The sequence below is a fragment of the Cricetulus griseus genome, chromosome 4, assembly GCF_003668045.3.
Source record: "Cricetulus griseus strain 17A/GY chromosome 4, alternate assembly CriGri-PICRH-1.0, whole genome shotgun sequence".
In the NCBI taxonomy this organism is placed as follows: Eukaryota; Metazoa; Chordata; class Mammalia; order Rodentia; family Cricetidae; genus Cricetulus; species Cricetulus griseus.
This window is the reverse complement of record NC_048597.1, coordinates 81,284,800-81,306,166: the sequence shown is the minus strand read 5'-3', so window position 1 is coordinate 81,306,166 and position 21,367 is coordinate 81,284,800. Positions and strand designations below refer to the sequence as shown.

The window sequence follows — 21,367 nt, the reverse complement described above, 5'->3', positions numbered from 1 at the left end:
GATTGGACTGACAATAGTCCACTGGTGGAGAGGACTGGGAGCAGCCTGCTATCACCCACTGTAACTGGTGCTGGGTTCGGGTAGAAGCCCATTTTCTCGCCTTTCAATGTAAGAGGGTTTTTAAAAAGTATTCGATTGAAAGGGGAAGCGACTCATTAAGAAAAAATGTTTTTGAAACTGCTGGGGAAGGGGGCAAAGAATGTTTAAAAAGCAGTTAGAGCCATAGTATTTTATGTAACAAAGAGAATGGAGTGTTTGGATTAAATCAAGAAAAATGAAATGTCATGAGCACCTTCTGCTGCTCCTCCCATCACTTAGAGCTGTAGCCTGGAGTGGCCCTGTTAGTCTAAATTGGGGTTTCCTCTGACCTCTTGTTCCATTTGAGAGTCTTTCTCACTGGACACCCTAAATGCCATGAAACTTAACATTGGGAACACTATCACTTGTTAAAGGGACGTAGAACAGATGTATGTCTACTTTGAGTGTGTGAATCTTGTGGCCCTTCCCTGATGTTCCCATACCTGCTCTGCCCCGCCCCTTCCAGAACAGTGTATGAAGACTCAGGCCCGGGAAGGCCGCTCAGCTGCCTCATGGAGGAACCTGCCCCATATACAGATGGTACCGGTGCAGCCGCTGGAGGAGGGAACTGCAGGTTTGTGGAGTCTCCGAGCCAAGACCAGAGACTCCAGGTACAGCGACTCCGAAATCCTGAGGTTCGAGGGTCCCTACAGACGCCCCAGAACCGACCACATGGCCACCAGTCACCAGAGTTGCCTGAAGGCTATGGTGAGTGTCTTAGTATGTTGCTGTGATAAACCCCATGACTAAGAGCAGTTGGGGAGGAAAGGGTTTATTTAGGCTTACATGTTACAGTCTGTCACTGAGAGGAGGCAAGAGCTGATACAGAAGCCAGAGGAATGCTAACTCCTTGCTCCACATGGCTTGCTCAGCCAGTTTTCTTTCTTTCTTTTTTTAAAAAATTAATTAGCCAGGCAGTGGTGGTATGTGCCTTTGATCCAACCCTCGAGAGACAGAGGCATGGGTGTTTCTGTGAGTTTGAGGCCATCCTAGTCTACAAAAAGAGTTCCAAGACAACTAGCGCTGTTACACAGAGAAACCCTGTCTCGAAAAGCAAACAAACAAAAATTAATTAGCTGGGCAGTTGTGGCTCGTGCCTTTAACCCCAGCAATCAGGAGGCAGAGGCAGGCTGATCTCTGTGAGTTTAAGGTCAACCTGGTCTACAGAGCGAGTTCCAAAACTACAGAGAAACCCCATCTTGAAAAACAAACAAACAAACAAACAAACAAACAAATAAATAAATCATTAATTAATTTTACATCCTGACTGCAGTTTCCCCTACCTCTTCTCCCAGTCCCCACCCCCACCTACAAAACTCCAGAAAACCAACAGAACCAAAAATGACCTGGACTCACAGGGGCTCATAGAGACTAAACTGCCAGCCATGGTGCCTGCATGGGCCTGACGTAGGCCCTCTGTTCATATGTTATAGTTGTATAGCTTTGTCTTCTTGTGGGACTCCTAAAAGTGGGAGCAGGGGCTGTCTCTGACTCTGTTGCCTGCTTTTGGGACCCTTTCCTCCTACTGGGTTATCTTGTCTAGTTTTAATAGGAGAGGGAGTGACATATCATGGTACCTGCTACTTGATATGCCATGGCTGGTTGTTTCTGTTTTTGAGAGGGTTTCATTATGAAGTCCTGGCTGGCCTGGAACTCACTTTGTAGACCAACCTGGCCTTGAACTCAGAGATCCACCTACCTCTGTTTCCTGAGTGCTGGAATTACAGACATGGGCCACCATGCCCAGTTTCACTCTGCTTTCTTATGTCATACAGAAGAAGCCTGCTCAGTAGGCTAGGCCTGCCCACATTAATCACAAATCAAGAAAATGCTACTTGCCTGCAGGCCAATATGATGGAGTAATTTTCTCAATTAAGATTTTCTTTTCCCACCAAGTGTTGGTGGCTCATGCCTTTAATCCCAACACTCAGGAGGCAGAGGCAGGTGGATCTCTGTGAGTTCGAGGCCAGCCTGGTCTACAAGAGCTGGTTCCAGGACAGGCTCCAAAGCTACGTAGAGAAACCCTGTCTCGGAAAAACAAAAACAAAGATTTTCTTTTTCCAAATAACTCTAGCTTCTATCAGTTTGACAGAAAACCAACCAGGACAGTAAGGAATTTGCCCTTGTGTCCCTACGGAATCAGCCCTTATCCTGAGAGTCTGTGTTGTCAAACTTTTAAAGTGTCCTATGCACAGCTGCTAATGGCCTGGCCATGCTTCCCATGGCCATGGCATTGGATGGCTGTAGCCACATAACGATGGGAAACTCAGAATGGCCTCTGTGTAGAGGCCACCTGGAAATGCTAGCTATGGACATAGCAGAAGGACAAACAGTGTGAAGCAAGTGAGGAAACTCATGGTGGTCTGTGATTTGAGAATGGAAGGGACATCAAGGGGATAGAAAGAAGAGAAGGACCAAGAGGGGTGTCGTTCACATCATCATCACCCAGGTGCAAGCATGTTAGGAGATGATGGTGGAGATGGAAGGTTGTGTCTATGGCAGAAGTGGGTGGAGGCATCCTAGGGTGACTCAGTGAGAAATAGATTCTACCCAAGTGTTTAGACAGAGTAGATTTGAGGAAGCCAGGCATAGCCTTGTAATTATTTTCTCTGTAATCATAAAAAGTGTTGAAGGAAGGGGGTACAGTGGTACACACCTGCAGTCACTTCTGAAGTCAGTCACTTTTGACCTGTGTCAAAACACTAACACATGCATATACACACACACATACACATATGTAAAATAAAAATAAAAGCCTGAGAGTCTGAAAATAGGATTTAGAGTGGCAAACTGGAACTGAATTTACTTTCTCAAATTCTTTTCTCATGCAGAGCAAAGGACGACAGTACAGGGACAAGTTTACTTTTTGCACACACAGACTGGAGTCAGCACGTGGCATGACCCCAGGATTCCCAGGTAGGCCTCACAGGCTTGAAGAGCCAGCCCCTCTCATGGAAGCTAGCAATGCCATGTGAAGGGAGATGGAGGCTGGGACTTGATGGGCAGGGGCATGTGTGGGGGAGTGTGGAACCTCGGTGGGCCTTGGTCGTCGTTGAAGTTGGTCGTGTGGCCATCTACTATGAGCTCTCTCTACTTTTTTGTAAATGCATAAAGTTTTCCTTGATACAAAGTTAAACAGGAAAGATAAAGACTCTGTTACCCTTTCTCTCTTCTACTTTACTGCCCCTCTTGCTTCAGTCCCTTGGGGACCATTCCGGGGGGAGATGAAGCTTTTCTATACGAATTCCTTCTACAAGGCCATACATCCGAGCCCAGGTCAGAGAGACCCCCGCCCCACCCTGTGCCAGAGTTAAGTTTCTTTCTTTCTTTGCTATTTTCCTCTTCTGTATCCCTTTTACAGTAGCATTACTACTAAGAGACCTTGGGCAATGCTCATTTCCTTTTTATTCATGATTTGTTCCCCAAGAACCAGCTTCCCATCTTTGGTATTGGATTTACTATTTAGGGTCTGTCATTTGCCTGGGAATATTTCCTGCAAATGACTGTGGTGCCTCTCGGTATGCATTGTAAGAAATGATAGGCGTCTGTGTTAATCCCTAATGTGTCTTGATTAGGCATGCTGGTCCCTTCTGCCTAGATCACAGTGAAGTTATCAAGGGGCCAGATTGAGAGCACTTGCTGAACATGGGGCTGCCTTGATGTGGGCCGCCATGCCATTGAGTGCATGCTCTGAGTTCTTCCCAACCTTGAAAGTGTGGGACCCTCAGGAACTTCTCAGTGGAGGGATCTGCTACGCCCAGCCTCTGCTTTGAGTAGTGACTTACAAGAGCTTCCTGATGGGAGCCAGGTGCTTCCTGCTAGTGTGCCCCTCCGTTGTGTGAGGAGAGCTATTTCTGGGGTAGCCCCATTCCTTAAGGTGGGCATGGACACTTGAGAGGTCTGCTCTTACGGTCAGGTGTTGCTGCTGTTTGTAGGCCAGAGGTTTAGACTTACTGGGGTTGGCACGAGTAGCAGTGTGACAGGGACATGGGTACCTTGCTAAGAAACCTATGTGGCTACTGGCACTGAATGTTGGTCTGTTCCTTGGTTCTCAGTGGGATAAAGCTCTCTATATGTTCCGTTTTGCTAGAGACCTTAATAGTGTGAACTGTGATGAACTTGGGCCGCTGCCTCCAGGCTGGGAAGTCAGAAGTACAGTGTCGGGAAGAATCTATTTTGTAGATCACAATAATAGGACAACCCAGTTTACAGACCCACGGCTTCACCACATCATGAAGTAAGACCGTAACATCTTTGCTGACCTCTTAACTTTATAATTGGATGCTTCCTTGCACCAGGATTGGTGTGTGTGTTCGAGTGCGTGCATGAGTGAGTGTTGGGGAGCAAGTGTTCAACAGTGTTGTGGTATATGCAGAAGTTCTAGGTCAATGTTGAGTTCTCCCTCTATCATTCTCTACCTTAATTTTTGAGCAGGGTGACCCGGAACTCACCTTTTTGGCTTGTCTAGCTGGCTAGCAAGTTACGGGGATCTACCCCAGCACTAGAGTGTCATATGAGCACAACTAGGTTTTTACTTGGGTTCTGGGGATCTGAATTCAGGTCCTCAGGCTTGCAAAGCAGGAACTTGACTCGCTGAACCATTCCCTCAGGTCCACACCAATATTTTTCTTAATGCATCTACTGCAGTGTTTGCTCAATGGTGGGCACAAGCAAAGTAAAGTAGATCATTGATGGACAGTGACATAATTTAAACCCTGAGATTAGCACGGCTGTTACTAAGGCTGTCCATTGTTGGCACCCTTTTCCTACAAGCAGCCTATGTGAAGGTCACTGCAGTGACGGCAGAAGAGGTTCTCCAGCAAAACCTGGACAGCACATTGTGTAAGGGCCTGCTGCTGCTGCTTGCTGGGAGCTTTTCCTGTGCCAGGCATTTGTGCCTTTGAAATGGGAGATCTTGTGTGCCACCCACAGACACAGCTTCACACAGAGCTCTGCAGTGTGGCTGGCATGAGTGGCAAAACTTGAGCAAAGCAAACGCCACATTGCCCCTACTGGCCTGAGTCCCGTCACTGATCTTTGTTCTTAGTTAACAGGGCTGGGAATCTTGATCAAAAGGAGGGGCAGGTGTCACTGGATGTCACAGGTTGTCTGCTCTTCACTTCTGGCCTGGCTTCCAGTGAATTCCTGTAAAAGTCCCCGCCAGCCTCATTTCATTCCTGCCAAGGCCCTGCCAATAGTGCACCAGCTGGTATCAATGGCACATATAGATGCATGACACACAAACAATTTCTGTTGTAATTTTCAGTAATAATGTAGCAGATTGTATTAGGGTTCTCTAGAGGAACGAAACTTACAGAATGATTTATTACAGGCTATGGTTCATCTAGTCAAACAATGGCTGTTTACCAACAAAAGGTCCAAGAATCCAGTAGTTGTTCAGTCTACAAGGCTGGGTGTCTCAGCTGGTCTTCTGTATACACTGGAATCCTGAAGAAGTAGGCTGTAATGCCAGTGAAGGAATGAACATGCTAACGAGAGTCAGTGCAAGCAGGCAAAGAGAGAACAAACTTCCTTCTTCCATGTCCTTTAGGCTACCAGCAGAAGGTGTGACCCAGATTAAAGGTGGAGCTTCCCACCTCAAATATCTGGATTAGAAGTGGGTCTTCCCATTTCAAATGATTTTCTAAAAAAAAAAAAAAAAAAAAAAAAAAAGTAGAGAGGAAAAGAAACAAACTCACAGGTGTGCCCAGCCATATGGGTTTTAGTTCATTCCAAGTGTAGTCAAATTGACAATCAAGAACAGCCATCACACAGATAAATGACTGCTTAGAATTGGGGTATCTCCTTTGTTGTACCCCAGACCTGTGTTGGACTGATGGCTGCTCTCAGCAGTTGTCATTCATCAGAGCAGGCCTGCCATTAGAAGAGCCTGCTGCCTGCAGTGTGTGCTGGGGTCTCCTGAGTCAGTGGTGTGGTCTGGCCTGCAGCTCTCTGGCCTGTCTACTGATAGCTGTTTATCCTCTTTGCAGTCACCAGTGCCAACTCAAGGAGCCCAGCCAGCCGCTGCAGTTGCCCAGTGAGGGCTCCATGGACGATGAGGAGCTTCCTGCCCAGAGATATGAGAGAGATTTAGTTCAGAAGCTCAAAGTTCTCAGGCACGAACTCTCTCTTCAGCAGCCCCAAGCTGGCCATTGTCGAATAGAAGTTTCCAGAGAAGAAATATTTGAGGTAAAGAATCACATCTTGCTAAACCCTTGTAGCCCCTTGGAGCAACAAGCAGGGAGGCTTTGTTAAATAAGCTATTTGCACCATCTGGGTGGACTCTGCTTTCTGCGTCATATTTGAAGGATCAATTTTACTGATTTGTTTCTGTTTAGCTTTTATTATAGCTGGATGTGGTAGCACATGCTTTTTATCCTGGTACTAGGGAGGCAGCGGCAGGGGGATCTCTGTGAGTTTGAAGCTGGCCTGGTCTACACAGTGAAACCCCTCTCAGAAAAGATTTTTTTTTTATTATGGATATTCATTATACAGTGTCCTGTTACATGAGGACATTTTCATACTGTTCGCTGCACCGCTCTCTCCCACCCCCCACTTTCTTGTCCTCCCATAGTCCCCTTGTCTCCCTTAACACACTCACAGATATGTATATGATTTTATGTATTGAGGAATCTTGGAGAAAACATGATACTTGTCTAAGACAGGTTTTACTTACTATCATTGCCTCCAGTTGCTCCTACTCTCCTGCAAACAACATAACTTCATTCTACAGATGAAAATTTTCCAGTGTCTATACATAGCACATGTTCTTTATCCATTCCCCTGTTGTTGGACACCTTGGTTGGTTCTATTGCTTAGCTGTTGTGAATAAGCACTGATGACTTATTATGTAACCCTTTGAGTTAAGTGCTCTGATGTTCGTGTATGTCATATTGTAGATCTAGCTGTAGTTGGTTGAGAAAACTTCAGACTGACTGACTGCCACGGTGCCCAGACTAGTTTGCACGCCCACATTCTCAACAGCATTTATTTGTGTTCTTAATGTCTACCACTCTGACAACTGAAATGGACTCCCCATGTAGTTTTTTTGAGTTCTCTGTGTGGTGCAAATATGAATCATCCAAAATTAGTATAGACAGCAAAGACCCCCCTCCCCAAGAGATCAGTTTTACTGTTTAATGAGAATGCAGGGTTTGTAGGGACCAAGGATTATGCTGAATGGAATTGTTTCTGTTTTTTTTTTTTTTAAGATTTTATTTGTATGTAGCTGTCACATGTAGAACAATCTGTCTTTAAGTACTGGCAAATTACTCTTTTTTTTTTTTCTTTAAAGATTTTATTTATTATGTATACAACATTTTGCTTCCATGTATATCTGCACACCAGAAGAGGGCACCAGATCTCATAACGGATGGTTGTGAGCCACCATGTGGTTGTTGGGAATTGAACTCAGGACCTCTGGAAGAGTAGCCGGTGCTCTTAACCTCTGAGCCATCTCTCCAGCCCCCGTTTCTGTTTTTGACTAGTTTTAAGTGCTCAGTGGTTTCTGGGGGAGAACACAGAGCTGTGCAGAATCTGGTTGCTCAGGTCTGGGGTCCCAGCTGGCCCTGAGCAGATACAGGTCACTTCTCGGCCTGGGTGTTCTCCTCATACCCACTCAATCCTTCCAGAGTTTCAGTGGGGGCATTTTCTTCTCAGAGGCAATTCATGGCCATTTGGCCTTGGATTTGTCTCTGGGAACAGGAAGGAAAGTGGTTCTGCCCCCTACTAGTTCCTGGCAGTCAAAATTGCTGCATGGTTAGGGCCTTTTCTGAAAGAAAAGATGGGTCATGAGGTAAAATATTAGCTTTGTTTGGGCTTCATCCTGCCCACCTGTGTGGAGAGGCTTGGCAGAAATTACCACCCGAGGAAGCTTGCCAGTTTAGGAAACTTGGTGAGTGCCTATCTCAAAATGCAAAAGTAAAAAAGTGCTGGGGATGTTGTTTAGCATCAGTCCCGTCCCGCCCCCCCCCTGCACCCCCATGCCCCAGTGAGGGGCTGGAGTGTGTGGCTCAGTGCTAGAGCACTGGCCTGGGGTATGGCTCAGGTACAAACTTGTCTAGTATGTTGCAGTGTCTTGGGGTTCCTCCCTAATGCCCCCTCCCCAATTTTTCTTTCTGAACCCATGCCTTTGATGTGTAGGAGTCATATCGCCAGATCATGAAGATGCGGCCCAAGGACCTGAAGAAGCGCCTGATGGTGAAGTTCCGAGGGGAGGAAGGTCTGGATTATGGCGGAGTGGCACGGTGAGCTAATTTATCCCCTTCCCCACATGAGTCTTAGGTCATTGTCACTGCACTTCGAGGAAGCTATTTGCCCCTCACTTCCCAAGTGCCACAGTAGAGAAGGCCCTGCTTCACTGCTGACTGGAGCTGCTGATGTCACCTGTTAGAAAATACATGATTGTCACTTTGTTTACTTGGCCCAGACAGGATTACACTTTGACACACTCCCTCTTCAGGTCATGTGTCTGAACATGGAGGCAGCCTGACTTTTCTCATTGCAGCTCGGGGAGTGGGACACATGTGTAAACTGTGCTTTGTATCAAGGGAATTTAACAAGGTACTGGCATTCTGGTCAGAAGAATTAAATATGAAAAGAATAATGAAAAGCCTCTCTTTCCTGCCCAGCCCCTTTTCACTTTTGAGACAAGGGCTTCTCAACTATTAGTGTTTGTTCCAAGAGGCATCTGGAACTATCCAGGTGGTCAGATTCAGGCTGCTACTAAGGATCTGGTCACAGACACGGACTTTGAGCAGCAAGGAGAAGGCTTAACTTCTGCTCTATTATTGGGCTGTCTTCACTTTTCCATGTCTGCCACTCAAGCTCCTCTGAAATGCTTTTCTTTTTAAAGGCTTAATTCACTCTGTGAGATTGTTTTGCCTACATGTGTGTTTAAGCACCTTGGCATGCAGTACCCACAGAGGCCAGAAGGTGGCATCAGATTTCCCTGGGACTGGAGTTGACAGATGGTTGTGAGCTGCTGTGAGAGCTGGAAATCAAACCCAGCTCCCCTGCAAAAGCAGTCAGTGCTCTTAATCACTGAGCCATCTCTCAGCCCCTCTACTCGTAAGTTACAGAATACTATCTAGCCCTTCAGAATTTAATTGTCTGTGGATTCTATTTTTTCTCTTCCCTCTCTATTCCTCCTTCCTTCTATTCCCCTATCCCAGAATTCATACATAGCATAGACTGGTCTTGAACCTAAGGTAGTCCTCCCGCCTCAGCCTCTTTTGTGCTGGAATCACAGGTGTGAACCACCACACCTGGCTTCTTTTTTAAAAACAGGTTTGCCTTCCTTGTCCCTATAAACTTGAAAATCTCTGGGACAATACTTGGCAGCCATCTTCTTGGAGACCTGGTCCTTGTGTTACTCTCCAGACTGAGTGTCGCTTGAGCTGCCTCTGCTTTGTGACCCCAGCCACTTATCTCTTGGCCTCCCCCTGTGGATCAGTTGTGTGACTGTGGGAGTTTTCTTTTGTCTGTGCCCCCTGACAGTAGCTATACTTGGTGAGAAATTTCGTTTAGGTCATGGCCAGATCCACAGTTCTAGAATGGCCCTGTAAACTTACCTGCTGTGCACAAGAGTGTAGTGCAAATTCTGATTGGTTTCAATAATAAAAACCCGGAGTCAGATATTAGGTGGTGAAAACTGAAAAATCAGAGAAGTAAAGCAGCTAGCCACTAGATCTTTCCCTGGGTGTCTGTAGGATTGAATCTATCCCACAGAGGATGCCTTGCAGCTCCACCACAGCCTTGATTTGGTTTCCAGTGGAAGTGGTTATTGTGTTTGGCTGCTTTGGGTTTGGGATTTTTTATTTTAAAGAGTAAAGTGATCCAAGCATTAAAGGAATTTAGAAAATAAGTTAACCAATGCATCGGTTGAGAAATCCCACCAGAATTCTAAAACTCTGATGTTTTTAGATTCATCCAGTTTTTTACATTACATGACTAGGGATGACTAGGCTGTGGATATGGTTCCACCTGCAAAGTGCTTGCCCTGAAAGCAGAAGGTCCTGAGCTCAAGCCTTGAAACCCATGTAAAAGCCCAGCACAGTGACATGTGCCTGGGGAGCTGGGGCGTTGGAGACAGGAGGATCCCTGGGCTCCCTGGCTCAAAAAATAAGCTGGAGAGCAACTGAGGAAGACATCTGAGGTCAATCTCTGCCCTTCACATGGACACATACATGTGCACACGAATAAAACGTTAAAAAGGAAGGTGTTAGCCGGGCGGTGGTGGTGCACGCCTTTAATCCCAGTACTCGGGAGGCAGAGGCAGAGGCAGGTGGATCTCTATGAGTTCGAGACCAGCCTGGTCTACAAGAGCTAGTTCCAGGACAACCTCCAAAGCCACAGAGAAACCCTGTCTGGGGGGGCGGGGAGAAGGAAGGTGGTCTGTGCTTATGGTCTAAAGGAAGAATTGAGCAGGAAATTAAAAGTTGTGCATGAAGTCTCTGCTTCCCAAACCCTTTACTATAGCAGTTAGGAGCGCCTTCCTGTTCCTGCAGAGGACCTGACCTTAGTTCCCAGCGTCCACATGGCAGTTCACAACCTCATGTAACCAGCACCAGGGGATCTGATGCCCTCTTTTGGCTTCCTTGGGCACTTAAATATATGCATGTGGCATACATTTAAAAATACCTTAAAAAAAATCTGGAAAACAATACTGTTAGCTGAAAGGAAACACACATGTGAGCTGTGTTGTTTTGTTCCCAGGGAGTGGCTGTATTTGTTGTGCCATGAAATGTTGAATCCGTATTATGGACTCTTCCAGTATTCCACGGACAATATTTACACTCTGCAAATCAACCCAGATTCTTCTGTCAACCCTGTGAGTGTTCCCAATGAAGACTTTAGGAATCTAGCTGGAGTTTTTGAGGCAAATCTGGTTTCCACCAGTACTTGGTAACTTAGAGATGATGCTGATGAGAGCTCAGGGCAGGGGTGAGAGCACCGACTTGCAGAACCTGGCTCCAACCTGGATTTTAGCCAGGCTTACAACAGGTGCCTGCTGTATGTAGGAAGGGCTGTGTCTCTGAGCTGCTCTGCCCTCTGAGGGGAGGGGGGAACGACTCTGCCTTGGTTTGGTGATGGATCTTGTGGGGTTTTTTTGTTTTGATGTCACTTTAAGATCTAGGTTACTAAGTCATACTCTGATGAAAATTGGAAAAGTTCCATAATTAGCTCTTTAGGCTACAAATGTGAACACTCAGCACGTGGTAGGTATGAGAGATGCATCCGTGGATTGGTTTAAGACCATGGCGGACCTCTGTAGGACCATATCCTACAGTGTCACAAGGCCACAGAATTGGGATTAGGGACTCAGTCTACTAGAGAATTCCAATACAAATAAACCTGTGGCTGGGAAGATGGCTCATCCACACAAGCTAAAGACCCATTTAGACTGCAGAACCTACCAGGAAGCCAATTGTGGCTGGGGGTGGTGGCGCACACCTTTAATTCCAGCACTCGGGAGGCAGAGGCAGGTGGATCTCTGTGAGTTCAAGATCAGCCTGGTCTATAGAGCAAGATCTAGAACAGCCAAGGCTATGTAAAGAGACCCTGTGTCTTACAAGACCAAACAACCCCCTCCCCCAAAAGTTAGGTATGGAAGTGCATGCAGTGGGAAGGTGGATGCGATCCCTGGAACTTGCTGGCTGGCCAGCCTGATAGGTCAGATCCAAGTTCAACGAGAGATCCTGGCTCAAAATCAGTGGGCAGCACTTGAGGAATGAAGGTGACCTTGGACTTTGATATGCACACACCCACATGTACACATACAGAAATGTCCTTAAACCTGCAGCGGATCCTGCCTGGCCACAGGTGGAGGTGGAAGCTGAGGATAAGCCCTGTTACTTCCAGAGTCCCTGGAAGCCTGCGCCCATGCTGGCAGGTCATCTTCTAATAACTTGCTGTTCTCTGGTGCCCCCTACAGGACCATCTGTCTTACTTCCACTTTGTGGGTCGCATCATGGGTCTGGCTGTGTTCCATGGGCACTACATAAATGGGGGCTTCACAGTCCCATTCTACAAGCAGCTCCTGGGAAAACCCATCCAGCTGTCGGATCTGGAGTCAGTGGACCCAGAACTGCACAAGAGTTTGGTGTGGATTCTGTAAGTGTCACCATCCTGTCCTCAGCTCATGGTGTGTCTGTTGTGTGTGCACAGGCTTTGGGGGAATAGGTGTGAAACTAGGTGAAAGTAACAAAACTATAACAACAACCATTGCATTGCGTTACAAATTAACAACTGACTTATATTCTTAATAATGCTTAGCAAGTTTCTTTTCACAAGCTTTTTTTTTTTTTTTTTTTTTTTTTAGGTTTGATTACAAATGCCAGTAACCTTTTTGATGTGTGTGGGGGTGGGTGGGTGGGAGAGGGAGCAAGCACCTCCAGTTTCTCAGGTGATCTGTAGAAGGCAAGAAAAGTATCAAGACAAAATGAGTGTTTACCTTTGCTTTAGAGTTAACCAGGATGAACTGTGGCTTGGTTGTCCCTGTGGAAGACCCAGCCTAGACAGGCCAGGGAAGCTGTTGTGTGGTGTCTGGCCTGGGACCTTCTTCCTTGGCTTTGCATGCTCTGCCATGCAGGGCTTGGGGGTGGGGGTTTTCTGTGGGGAATCTGCCCTTCTGGTTGTCAAGAGGTAGGGCAGATAAAAAGTAAGTCTGACATTTCAAGTGCTTTTTTGTAGGATAGGTGCCTTTGAAAGGCTGCCCTGAGGAGAGAGGAGCCTTATTTTCATGCCTTAGTCCTTTCGACTCTGCCATCTCTTCACAGGGCCTCATGTCCCAAGGTGTCACAGGGTGAGAGTGACCCCCCCACCCCCACCCCCACCCCATGAATGAGAATCATAAAGCCAGGGACAGAACATGAGTTGTGTCTGCCAGTGTTCAGCACGGCCCCCTAGAACTCTCTGGCATGGGCCTAACCAGCTTTTGCCTATGTCCACAGAGAGAATGACATCACACCAGTGCTGGACCATACCTTCTGTGTGGAGCACAATGCTTTTGGGCGGATCCTTCAGCACGAACTGAAACCCAATGGCAGAAATGTGCCTGTCACTGAGGAAAACAAGAAGGAATATGTCCGGTAATTTTCAGGGCTGGCTTCAGTGGTGGCTGGGAGTGAGTGGAAGGTGCAGTCAGGGGCATCCATAGCAGGAGACTCCATGCGACAGCTCAGCTCCGATGTAGAAGTGGCAAGCCAGGGCCAGCAGTGGCTGCCAGTGTGTCCCCAAGGAGTCCATTCCGGCATCCCAATTCCAACCTGAGGGAGAGTTATGTGCGTTGCTAATTGTGCCACACTGTCACATGGGCCTTGATCCTCTTTGAAATCTCAGCAGTTCTGGCAAGTCTCACTAAGCCTTCTTGCCTTTATATTAGAAAACCAGAATGCCAGAACTGGTTCATTCATAGTTTGTTAGAAAGGCCAGGTGTAGCATGGTATGTATGGTACAGACCTGTAATTCCAGCACTTGGGAGGCAGACACAGGAGTAGTTCCAGGCCATTCTGGGCTACATAGTGAGTTCAGTCCCAGCCTGGGGTAGGGTGGCAAGGGGAGGACGGAAGAGCCAGGTGGGGACTCTGAAGCCACAAGTCAGTAAGACTTCCAGGCCAGCAAGTTTACCACCAGCCTAGGCTCCATGAAACCTTGTCTCAAAAAGATGACATAAGGGGCTGGAGTGATGACTCAGTGGTAAAGAGCACTGGCCGCTCTTTCGGACGGAGGACCAGCACCCATGTGGTGGCTCACAGCTGACTATAACCAATTTGAGAGAATCCAACACTCTCCCTGGCCTCCATGAGCACCAGGCCCATGCACGATGCAGATATTCAGGGAGAACATGCATCTGCTTAAAGTAATACTAGTGATTAAAGAGAAGGCCAGACAGAGAAACTAAGAGCTAGCAGGGAGGTGGGAGTGGGCTGGCGTCCACTCAGCAGGCTCTGCATCAACATTACATGTGATGTGTTGTCACAGCTGCGCCAGCCACTGTGGGGACAGTACTTTCATGGCCTCTCCACAGTTGCTTATAGTATGGTTTTTCCTTTCAGGTTGTATGTAAACTGGAGGTTTATGAGAGGAATTGAAGCCCAGTTCTTAGCTCTTCAGAAAGGGTTTAATGAACTCATTCCCCAACACTTACTGAAGCCCTTTGACCAGAAGGAACTGGAGGTAAGTGAGGCCACTGGCAACCCTGTGTGTGTGTAGTGGGCTTAGTGTTGGGAGACAGAGCCATTTGAACTGTCTTGTCACACCGGGCACTATCTGTCCCCTTGGCAACAGTTAGTGCCTGTGCCTTGGATTTTTAGGATCTCTAGCCTTTGCTTTGTACCAGGCCTCTCTCAGCCCAGTTCTCTGCTCTCCATTCTGGCTATTAATAGACTAAGAACATGTCAATGTTGGGGACTTGAACAGTAATGACTCATTCATCCTTTGCTAGCTCTGCCTGGTGCCAAGTGGCCTAAGCCTTCCAGCTTGTTCTTATAGCCATTTGCCCACCGTGAGACTGAGCTTTGGAGTGGAACATCTCTGTAGGCTGTGAGTTTAGAGCAAGCTTTTAAACAAGTGGAAAGTGAGCATCCCCCATATCCCTTCATTCCCCACATGGCCTGTTGAATTCTCGCCTTGTCAGCCCTTCCCAGTCACTCTTCCCTGGTTTTGAGTAAACTCACCCCTGAGGTTTTGGGGTATCAGCCCACTGGTAGCTACACCAGTCAAAACCGAGGTGGCTGTTTGGCTTGGGAGTTGCACTATCAGTATGGAGTCTGGGGTGGGGGGGCTGTCTTAGACCTTTTAGAATTAACACCCAGCCTGATGCCCTTCTCCAGCTGATAATAGGTGGGCTGGATAAGATAGACCTGAATGACTGGAAGTCAAACACACGCCTGAAGCATTGTGTGGCCGACAGCAACATTGTGAGGTGGTTCTGGCAGGCAGTGGAGACCTTCGATGAGGAGAGGAGGGCCAGACTCCTGCAGTTCGTGACCGGGTCCACACGAGTTCCTCTCCAAGGCTTCAAGGCTCTGCAAGGTGACTGATGGTGGAGTCAGGGCCATTCCCTGAGGTGTTTAGCTACCATGTTCTGTCCTAGATGGTAGAAGCAAGAATTGAAGTGTGACTGTCCCACTAGAGAATAACGGTGGCCAGCATTCTTAGAACAAATACTTAGCTCTGGGATGCCTGGCAGGTGTAGGGTCACATTGGAGTCCCCTTTGGACCATGGATCCCAAGGTCCAGAAGCAGCAAGGGCTACTGATAGCCTTTGGCCTTTACAACCTAAGGTGGGTTCCGCCTAATACCAACCCTATGGGGATTGGTGGAAGAGTTGGGTGGAGGACACTGGAGCTTCAGTGTTCTAGTATTGCTGCAAAAGTGTTTGAGAGACTGAGTCCACCTTATTTCCGTAGTGACGCAGGTCTGCAGGAGTGGCAGGGTTCCTCCCCACATTCAGAAGGAATCTCCACCTTCTCCTAGCACTGATATATTCTGTTAAGCCTGGGCTTGCTGCTCCTCCAAGGGGATGGGTGGAACAGGGCTTGCTGTCCCTTACACACCAGTGATGAACCAAGTAAGACACACTAAGGACATGGGATTTATTCTCCGCCCACTAAGGAAAAGACCGTTGTTTGGTAGTGAGTTTTCGTGCGCATTCAGATTTTTGTGACCCCCACACCCTTCTCTCCTTACCTCCAACTTCTCCACAGCAGGCCTGCTTACCAAATGTTCCCATTGAGAAAAACCCTAATGTCACAAGGGTCTTACTAATATTATCCAAGACCAGGCAGGGGCTTGGATGTGAGCCAGGGATGGGACAGGGTCCCCATCCAGTCCTGGAGTGACTGGTCCCAGAGGAGGGAGGAATGAATGTCCCTTAGAGCAGGGCATTCCACTGGAGGTACACAGGCCAGGTGCTGCGTGGCCAGGAGGCCACACTGCCCTTTCAGTAGCTTGCCTCAGCACTGCCAGCCTTTGCCCTGCTGAGAGGAGTGTGTGACACCCCTATAGGCATGACATGGACTAACAGCCTTGGTAGTAACCTCAGCAGCAGGGGATGGTCCAGTGGCTGGTGTTTTCTGTCAACTGAAGTGTGGAGACAAATCAGTCTCTCTGCCTCAGCTACCCCCCAAAGAGGTTCCCAGGCACGGTATACATAGGGGCTCTTAAGTCCGTGGGGTTCAGGAATGAGTCCCACTGCCCCAGGGCCGCAGGGCCAGGTATTCCCAGGCTTTGTCTGTGAAGTACATTAACTAGAATGTTGTCTTGTAAGGTTCTACAGGCGCAGCAGGGCCTCGACTCTTCACCATCCACCTGATAGATGCCAACACAGACAACTTGCCCAAGGCTCATACCTGGTAAGTTTGGCCACCGTGGGGTCATGCGTCCTTCATGTCATCTCCAGTAGAACCTCAGATCATACCCTAGGGTCAGATGAGACAGGTGCTTGAGTCAGCGGGTGCCTATTTCACTGCTTTGTGAACTGGATTTTGTAATGTAGCAGAGCAGTTAGAGTTGTAGTGACTTTTGCCCATGAGTGCAGCCTGAAGGTTCATGGATAACCCTTGGCTGTGTGTGTGCATGTACCTATCAGAAATGGACAGGCACTGTCTATCTGATATGTGGTTCCACATTTTCCTTCTCCAAAACTTATTGAAAATGTTTTTGCACAGTCTCAGAGTCATTACCTCTCCTTCAGCACACTAGTTCCTAAGGTTGTTGGGATGCTACATAATAGGACAGAAGGTTCAGCTACTGCCTGTGACCCAATGAGGAGGTCTGGAGGGAATGATTTATATCTATCCCAGCTTTTGTTAACATCTGCAAGATGGGCTAATTCATCCATTCCCAGGACCATGTAGGACACCAAGCCTGCCTCAGCATGGTATGGCATGTGCTCCTACACAGTGAGTGGGTGGCTTATCGTTTCTAACACCATTCCTGATTGCTCTGTGCCTACGATTCACAAGCCACTGCTTTCTCTTAACTGTCTTTTTAAAATACTATGAGACAATTGATGTATCTCTTTGTATAATACTTGGAGTGTCCCGTCCCCTGTGTCGTGTGCTCCCCCCCCCCCCCCCCGCTCCAATCTTAAGTAGGAAGGTTGCTACCCACCTCGTCTTTTTAGGATTTGGCATCCTTTTTCTTTTGAGCCCCAGCATGCTCTTGCAGTGTATTGGCTGACCCTCAGTAGGCAGTAGGAGAGCTGATGGTCACCAGTGCTAATCACAGGCCAGTCAGGGGTTCTTCCTAGTGTAGAGAAATCACACCCAGAGACAAAACAACAATCAGTAAGTGTACAAGTTTATATTTTGATTTCGTAGATGTTGAGATTTTTCTGAGTTGATTGGAAGAAACAAAAACTCCCAAACAAACAGCGTTGAAAGCTGAGCCGTGTGTGTTCAGAACTTGACATGGTTGGGCTCTTGCCAACCAGAGATGGGATGCCATATCCCACCCACTGTGCAGATGACTGGGTGACTCCCAGCAGTGACTCTGGCTCCTTTGTCCTTTTCCAGCTTTAACCGGATTGACATCCCGCCCTATGAGTCCTATGAGAAGCTCTATGAGAAGCTGCTCACAGCTGTGGAGGAGACCTGTGGCTTTGCTGTGGAGTGAGGAGTGGCCAGGGGCAGCAGAGTCTCCTTCACAACCACCAGACCCAAAGCATATGGCGTCTGCACGCCTCCCGCATGGCGGGCTGAGGCCTGAGATCCCAGAAACCTGAGGGAAAAGGCTCGTCTCCCTCCTCCTTTGGGGAGGGCAGGCCAGGGGACTTTCATAGGTGGCTCCCACCCATTTATCCCTCCTTTATTATAGTTTGCCCACCCCTCCATGACTCATCCACTGAAACTCAGCCAGGTTTTGCCCTCAGCCTCCTTGGCATGGTGGAAAGGCTGTGGGAGCATCAACCCATGGTCAGGCCAAGCTGGGCCCCTGAGGGTCTGCATGGTCTCTGTACCAGCGCTCTCGGTGTAGCCTCAAGGCCCTTTTCAAGTTCAGCAGCTGCCGATAGCTTACTAAGTTCAAATTCTAGATGTCCAGCTAGCAGCCTGTTCCAGATAGCAGGTGGATTTCTAAGCAGGAAATAACTGCAATGTATGCTTGCTAGATTCCACCCAGGCAGGAAGCTCAAGGCAGGATGTATTTCCCCTCTGAGAGATAAAGGAATTGGATCCAGCAGCCTTCACTGGAGGCCCAGGGTATTTTTCAGGGTATCCTGGTTGAAAAGATGGTTTTGCACAAGGGGGAACAATCTTTAAAGTCCCATTTGCTATGTTCTCTACCCAGTTTGAAATTCTCACATGTCATGGAGCTAATCAAAGAATGGCCAAAACCAGGCTCAGATCCCCCCCGGGTCCAGCTGACTCCTGTGCCAGGGACTGGAGGCTCCTGACTGTCTTGAAATGTTAATGGACTTTTATATGGGGATTGCTAAGAGCTAAACTAACAGAACAATTTTGTCACCACAGCCACTGGGTGGGACAGCAGGAGGCCGCTGACCTGGGGTCCCCTGATGTAGCTTCCCAGGGTTGGTGCTATGCACAAAGCAGGTTGTGATGGAGCCTGTGGTAACAGGGTGGGGGCTTTACCTCCCTACATGGCCCTCTTCCCCCGTGGCAATGGTGATGCTAACAGTTCTACTCAATTTGCTTGCTCAGTTTTCATCTTCTGATGAGCAAGGCCAAAGCCAGCCTAACGCCATGTCTCTAACACCATTTCCAGTTTGCACAAGTGTTCAGAAGCGGTGACTCTTTTGATAGAGGGGCTGGATTCAGGCAGCTGCACTCTGGTAGAAGCAGAGCAGCAGCCAATTTTCCATGTGTGGTTTTGTCATTTTTGTTTGCGGTAGGGGCGAGAACAGGGTAATTCATTAGCAAGACATTTCATTGGTACCGGGGTTCAGGTTCAGCCATGAGTTGGAGTTGGATGTGGGATATGAGGAAGGCCCTCTTGGGCCACTGGCTTTTGTGTTCTTTTCATTGCTTACCCTCAGCCTGGGCATGGGAAAGTGACTTCCCTGCTGCTCCTGATGCTTCTGTCCAGCTTGCTCTGGGAGCAGCTCCAAAGTGACTGGGGGAGGCTGGATTCACAGGTCATACGCACTCTACCCCAAGAGGTTTGCCAGCTTGGTAGCCACTGATACCACAGAGTGTGAGTCAGCCATACTCTAGGTTTCAAGGTTTGGAGACAGGAAGACCTCACTGCACAAAAACCGAACCCGTCCCGCCATCCAGGCCAGACTGGGGCCTTATCAGTCTCAATTTTCTGCCTTGCCCCAGTAGGGCTTCTGTATTTCATCTACCTTAACACTTCTGGGGGCATTCTAAAAGCCGGCTCCCTCATGACCCGGAGTATTGAGGAAGCCTGTGCCCTAAGCCACAGCCAGTCCGTGGAAACCAGCCAGAGCCTGCAGAGTGACACTTTGGAGACTGGAAACCTGCCTGTTGCTTTTGCACTGTGCCAGTCTGCATTGATGAAGGAAAGCAGGGTTACATTGGGAGTGATAAGGGACAAGCCTTAGGAGTCCCGGGTCAGGTGTCCTGAGGAAGATCCAGAGGTTGGGCCCTTGGGCTGACTGTAGTAGGCACACAGACCACCTCTAAGTCTGCTTGCATTGCCTGTGGGTTCCCCCATTGCCAGTTCTGAGTGTCGCAGCTTCCCCCGGGTGCATCTGTCTGCGCAGCACCGTCCTCTGTTGGTACCGCTGCACCTCCTTGTCTGTCTACCATGGTTAGGCCCTTCTGAAACACCTCAAAGGACACTGCGTGGCCGGCCCACGGCTAAGCTCCTGGTTGCCCTACTTTGGGTCTGGATGAAGCCCTTTCGTGTAAGATCTCGATTGTCACCCCTCCTGGTGGCCCTAAACGATCCACCGTCACCACATCACCCAGATGCTTCAGGAGCCCGGCTCTCCAGGCTACCCTCACCAGCGGCCAGCAGCCACACTCAGGGACGCAGCAAACACCACTCTGCTTCGCAGCGCTTCAGAGGAAGCGCAGGCTGCAGCAATGGGATGGCAGCGGTTCACGGGTCGCGATCTCCTGCTTTCTGTTAGGAGAGTCTGCCCTGCCACAAGATGGGATGTGGGGATGCTGACACCTACACTGGCTTGGCCACATGGTCAAGTTCAGGATAGGCGGACCCTGGACTGACCTTCTGCAGAGAAAACACCCCGCCCTACTGCAGCCAGGTGGGGGCCACATGACAGCCTTCTCAAACAGTGTGGGTTTTTCAAATGTGTTTATAATGTATTCTAATTTATTTTGTAAGGTCCTGTTTGAAGTGCTGCTGCTACCCTAGTTGCTCTCCCAGTTTTTATCGCCCATTTACTTGTGACAGTTGTACACTAATGTTCTGTTTTATGTCTGAATTGAAAGTATTTAAAGAAATGCTAGTTCTATTTAATGCAGTTGTGGAACCAGCTGGAAACACAAAACATTGACTGTAGAGCAGGCTGGACCCGGGAGGTCAGGTTCATTTTGTTACATATGCAATAAACTCACAACTTTACATTTTCTTTTGGCATCTGTTACTTTGATGTGGTAACAAGATTTGGATGTATTTAACCTAGCTTCACCAGCAATGAAGTTCAGCCTCCAAGGAAAAGAGGCAAAGCTAGGACTTTGGGGAAAACAAATGGAAATACCAGTGCTTAAACAGTCTTAGTGTATCCGTCAATCTGTCCCTGACACCTTGGACTTGAGGTGGGAGCATTGTGCCTTCCCTGGGGCTCTGTCCACCTCACCAGGTGGTTAGCTAATTCCTTGCACACTCTCTCTGCTTTTGGTTATTTTGAGTAAGACTGCTCAGAATTTGCATGCACAAACTTCTGTTGGACTCTATTACAATCTACAGAAATCCTGGGTCACCATGCCCTGGGTTAACTTTTTGAGGGCCCTTCCTGCTGCAGGTGCTTCTCAGAAAACTATGACATTCCATCGTTGTAAACTTCTCTCAAGTCAAAAATACCATTTACTCACCTCTGAGGTGATGCTGTATCTCCTCACAGCATCCTGAGACAGTTCACTTGGAAGTGCTGTGTAGGTCGTAGCTGCTTTGTAGTTAGAACTCTGCTCCTTTCCAGAGGGTCTTGGCTCTTCCATCTCTGTAAGAAAACATTACAGACTGTGGCTTGTGCATCTGAGAAGTCCAAGTTCAGGTTCTCTAACAGATTCTGTATCACCGGGAAGCCCTACGTCCATATTGCTCACATGGTCCTCATCAGTAATGCCTCCTTGGCTGGAATCACACAGCAGCAGGACTCATGGGCCCTGAGGTCTTT

The 21,367-nt window shown here is 48.2% G+C and overlaps 1 protein-coding gene across 3 annotated transcripts in view; it reads left to right on the top strand.

Annotated features, from left to right (window-relative positions):
- Smurf1 (SMAD specific E3 ubiquitin protein ligase 1) overlaps positions 1 to 20,602 on the top strand; it is a 90,561-nt gene extending 69,959 nt beyond the window's left edge. For 2 of the 3 annotated variants that reach the window (XM_027413618.2, XM_027413616.2), the window contains 12 exons: positions 545 to 786; positions 2,910 to 2,994; positions 4,169 to 4,315; positions 6,069 to 6,267; positions 8,221 to 8,324; positions 10,795 to 10,909; positions 12,014 to 12,192; positions 13,032 to 13,169; positions 14,136 to 14,256; positions 14,913 to 15,114; positions 16,352 to 16,436; positions 17,601 to 20,602. In XM_027413618.2, the coding sequence (XP_027269419.1) occupies positions 545 to 786; positions 2,910 to 2,994; positions 4,169 to 4,315; positions 6,069 to 6,267; positions 8,221 to 8,324; positions 10,795 to 10,909; positions 12,014 to 12,192; positions 13,032 to 13,169; positions 14,136 to 14,256; positions 14,913 to 15,114; positions 16,352 to 16,436; positions 17,601 to 17,700 (1,717 nt within the window). In that variant the 3' untranslated portion in view covers positions 17,701 to 20,602. The remainder of the gene's footprint in view (positions 1 to 544; positions 787 to 2,909; positions 2,995 to 4,168; positions 4,316 to 6,068; positions 6,268 to 8,220; positions 8,325 to 10,794; positions 10,910 to 12,013; positions 12,193 to 13,031; positions 13,170 to 14,135; positions 14,257 to 14,912; positions 15,115 to 16,351; positions 16,437 to 17,600) is intronic. The other variant, XM_027413617.2, reaches the window with a different exon arrangement.
- The last annotated feature ends 765 nt before the right edge of the window (positions 20,603 to 21,367 follow it).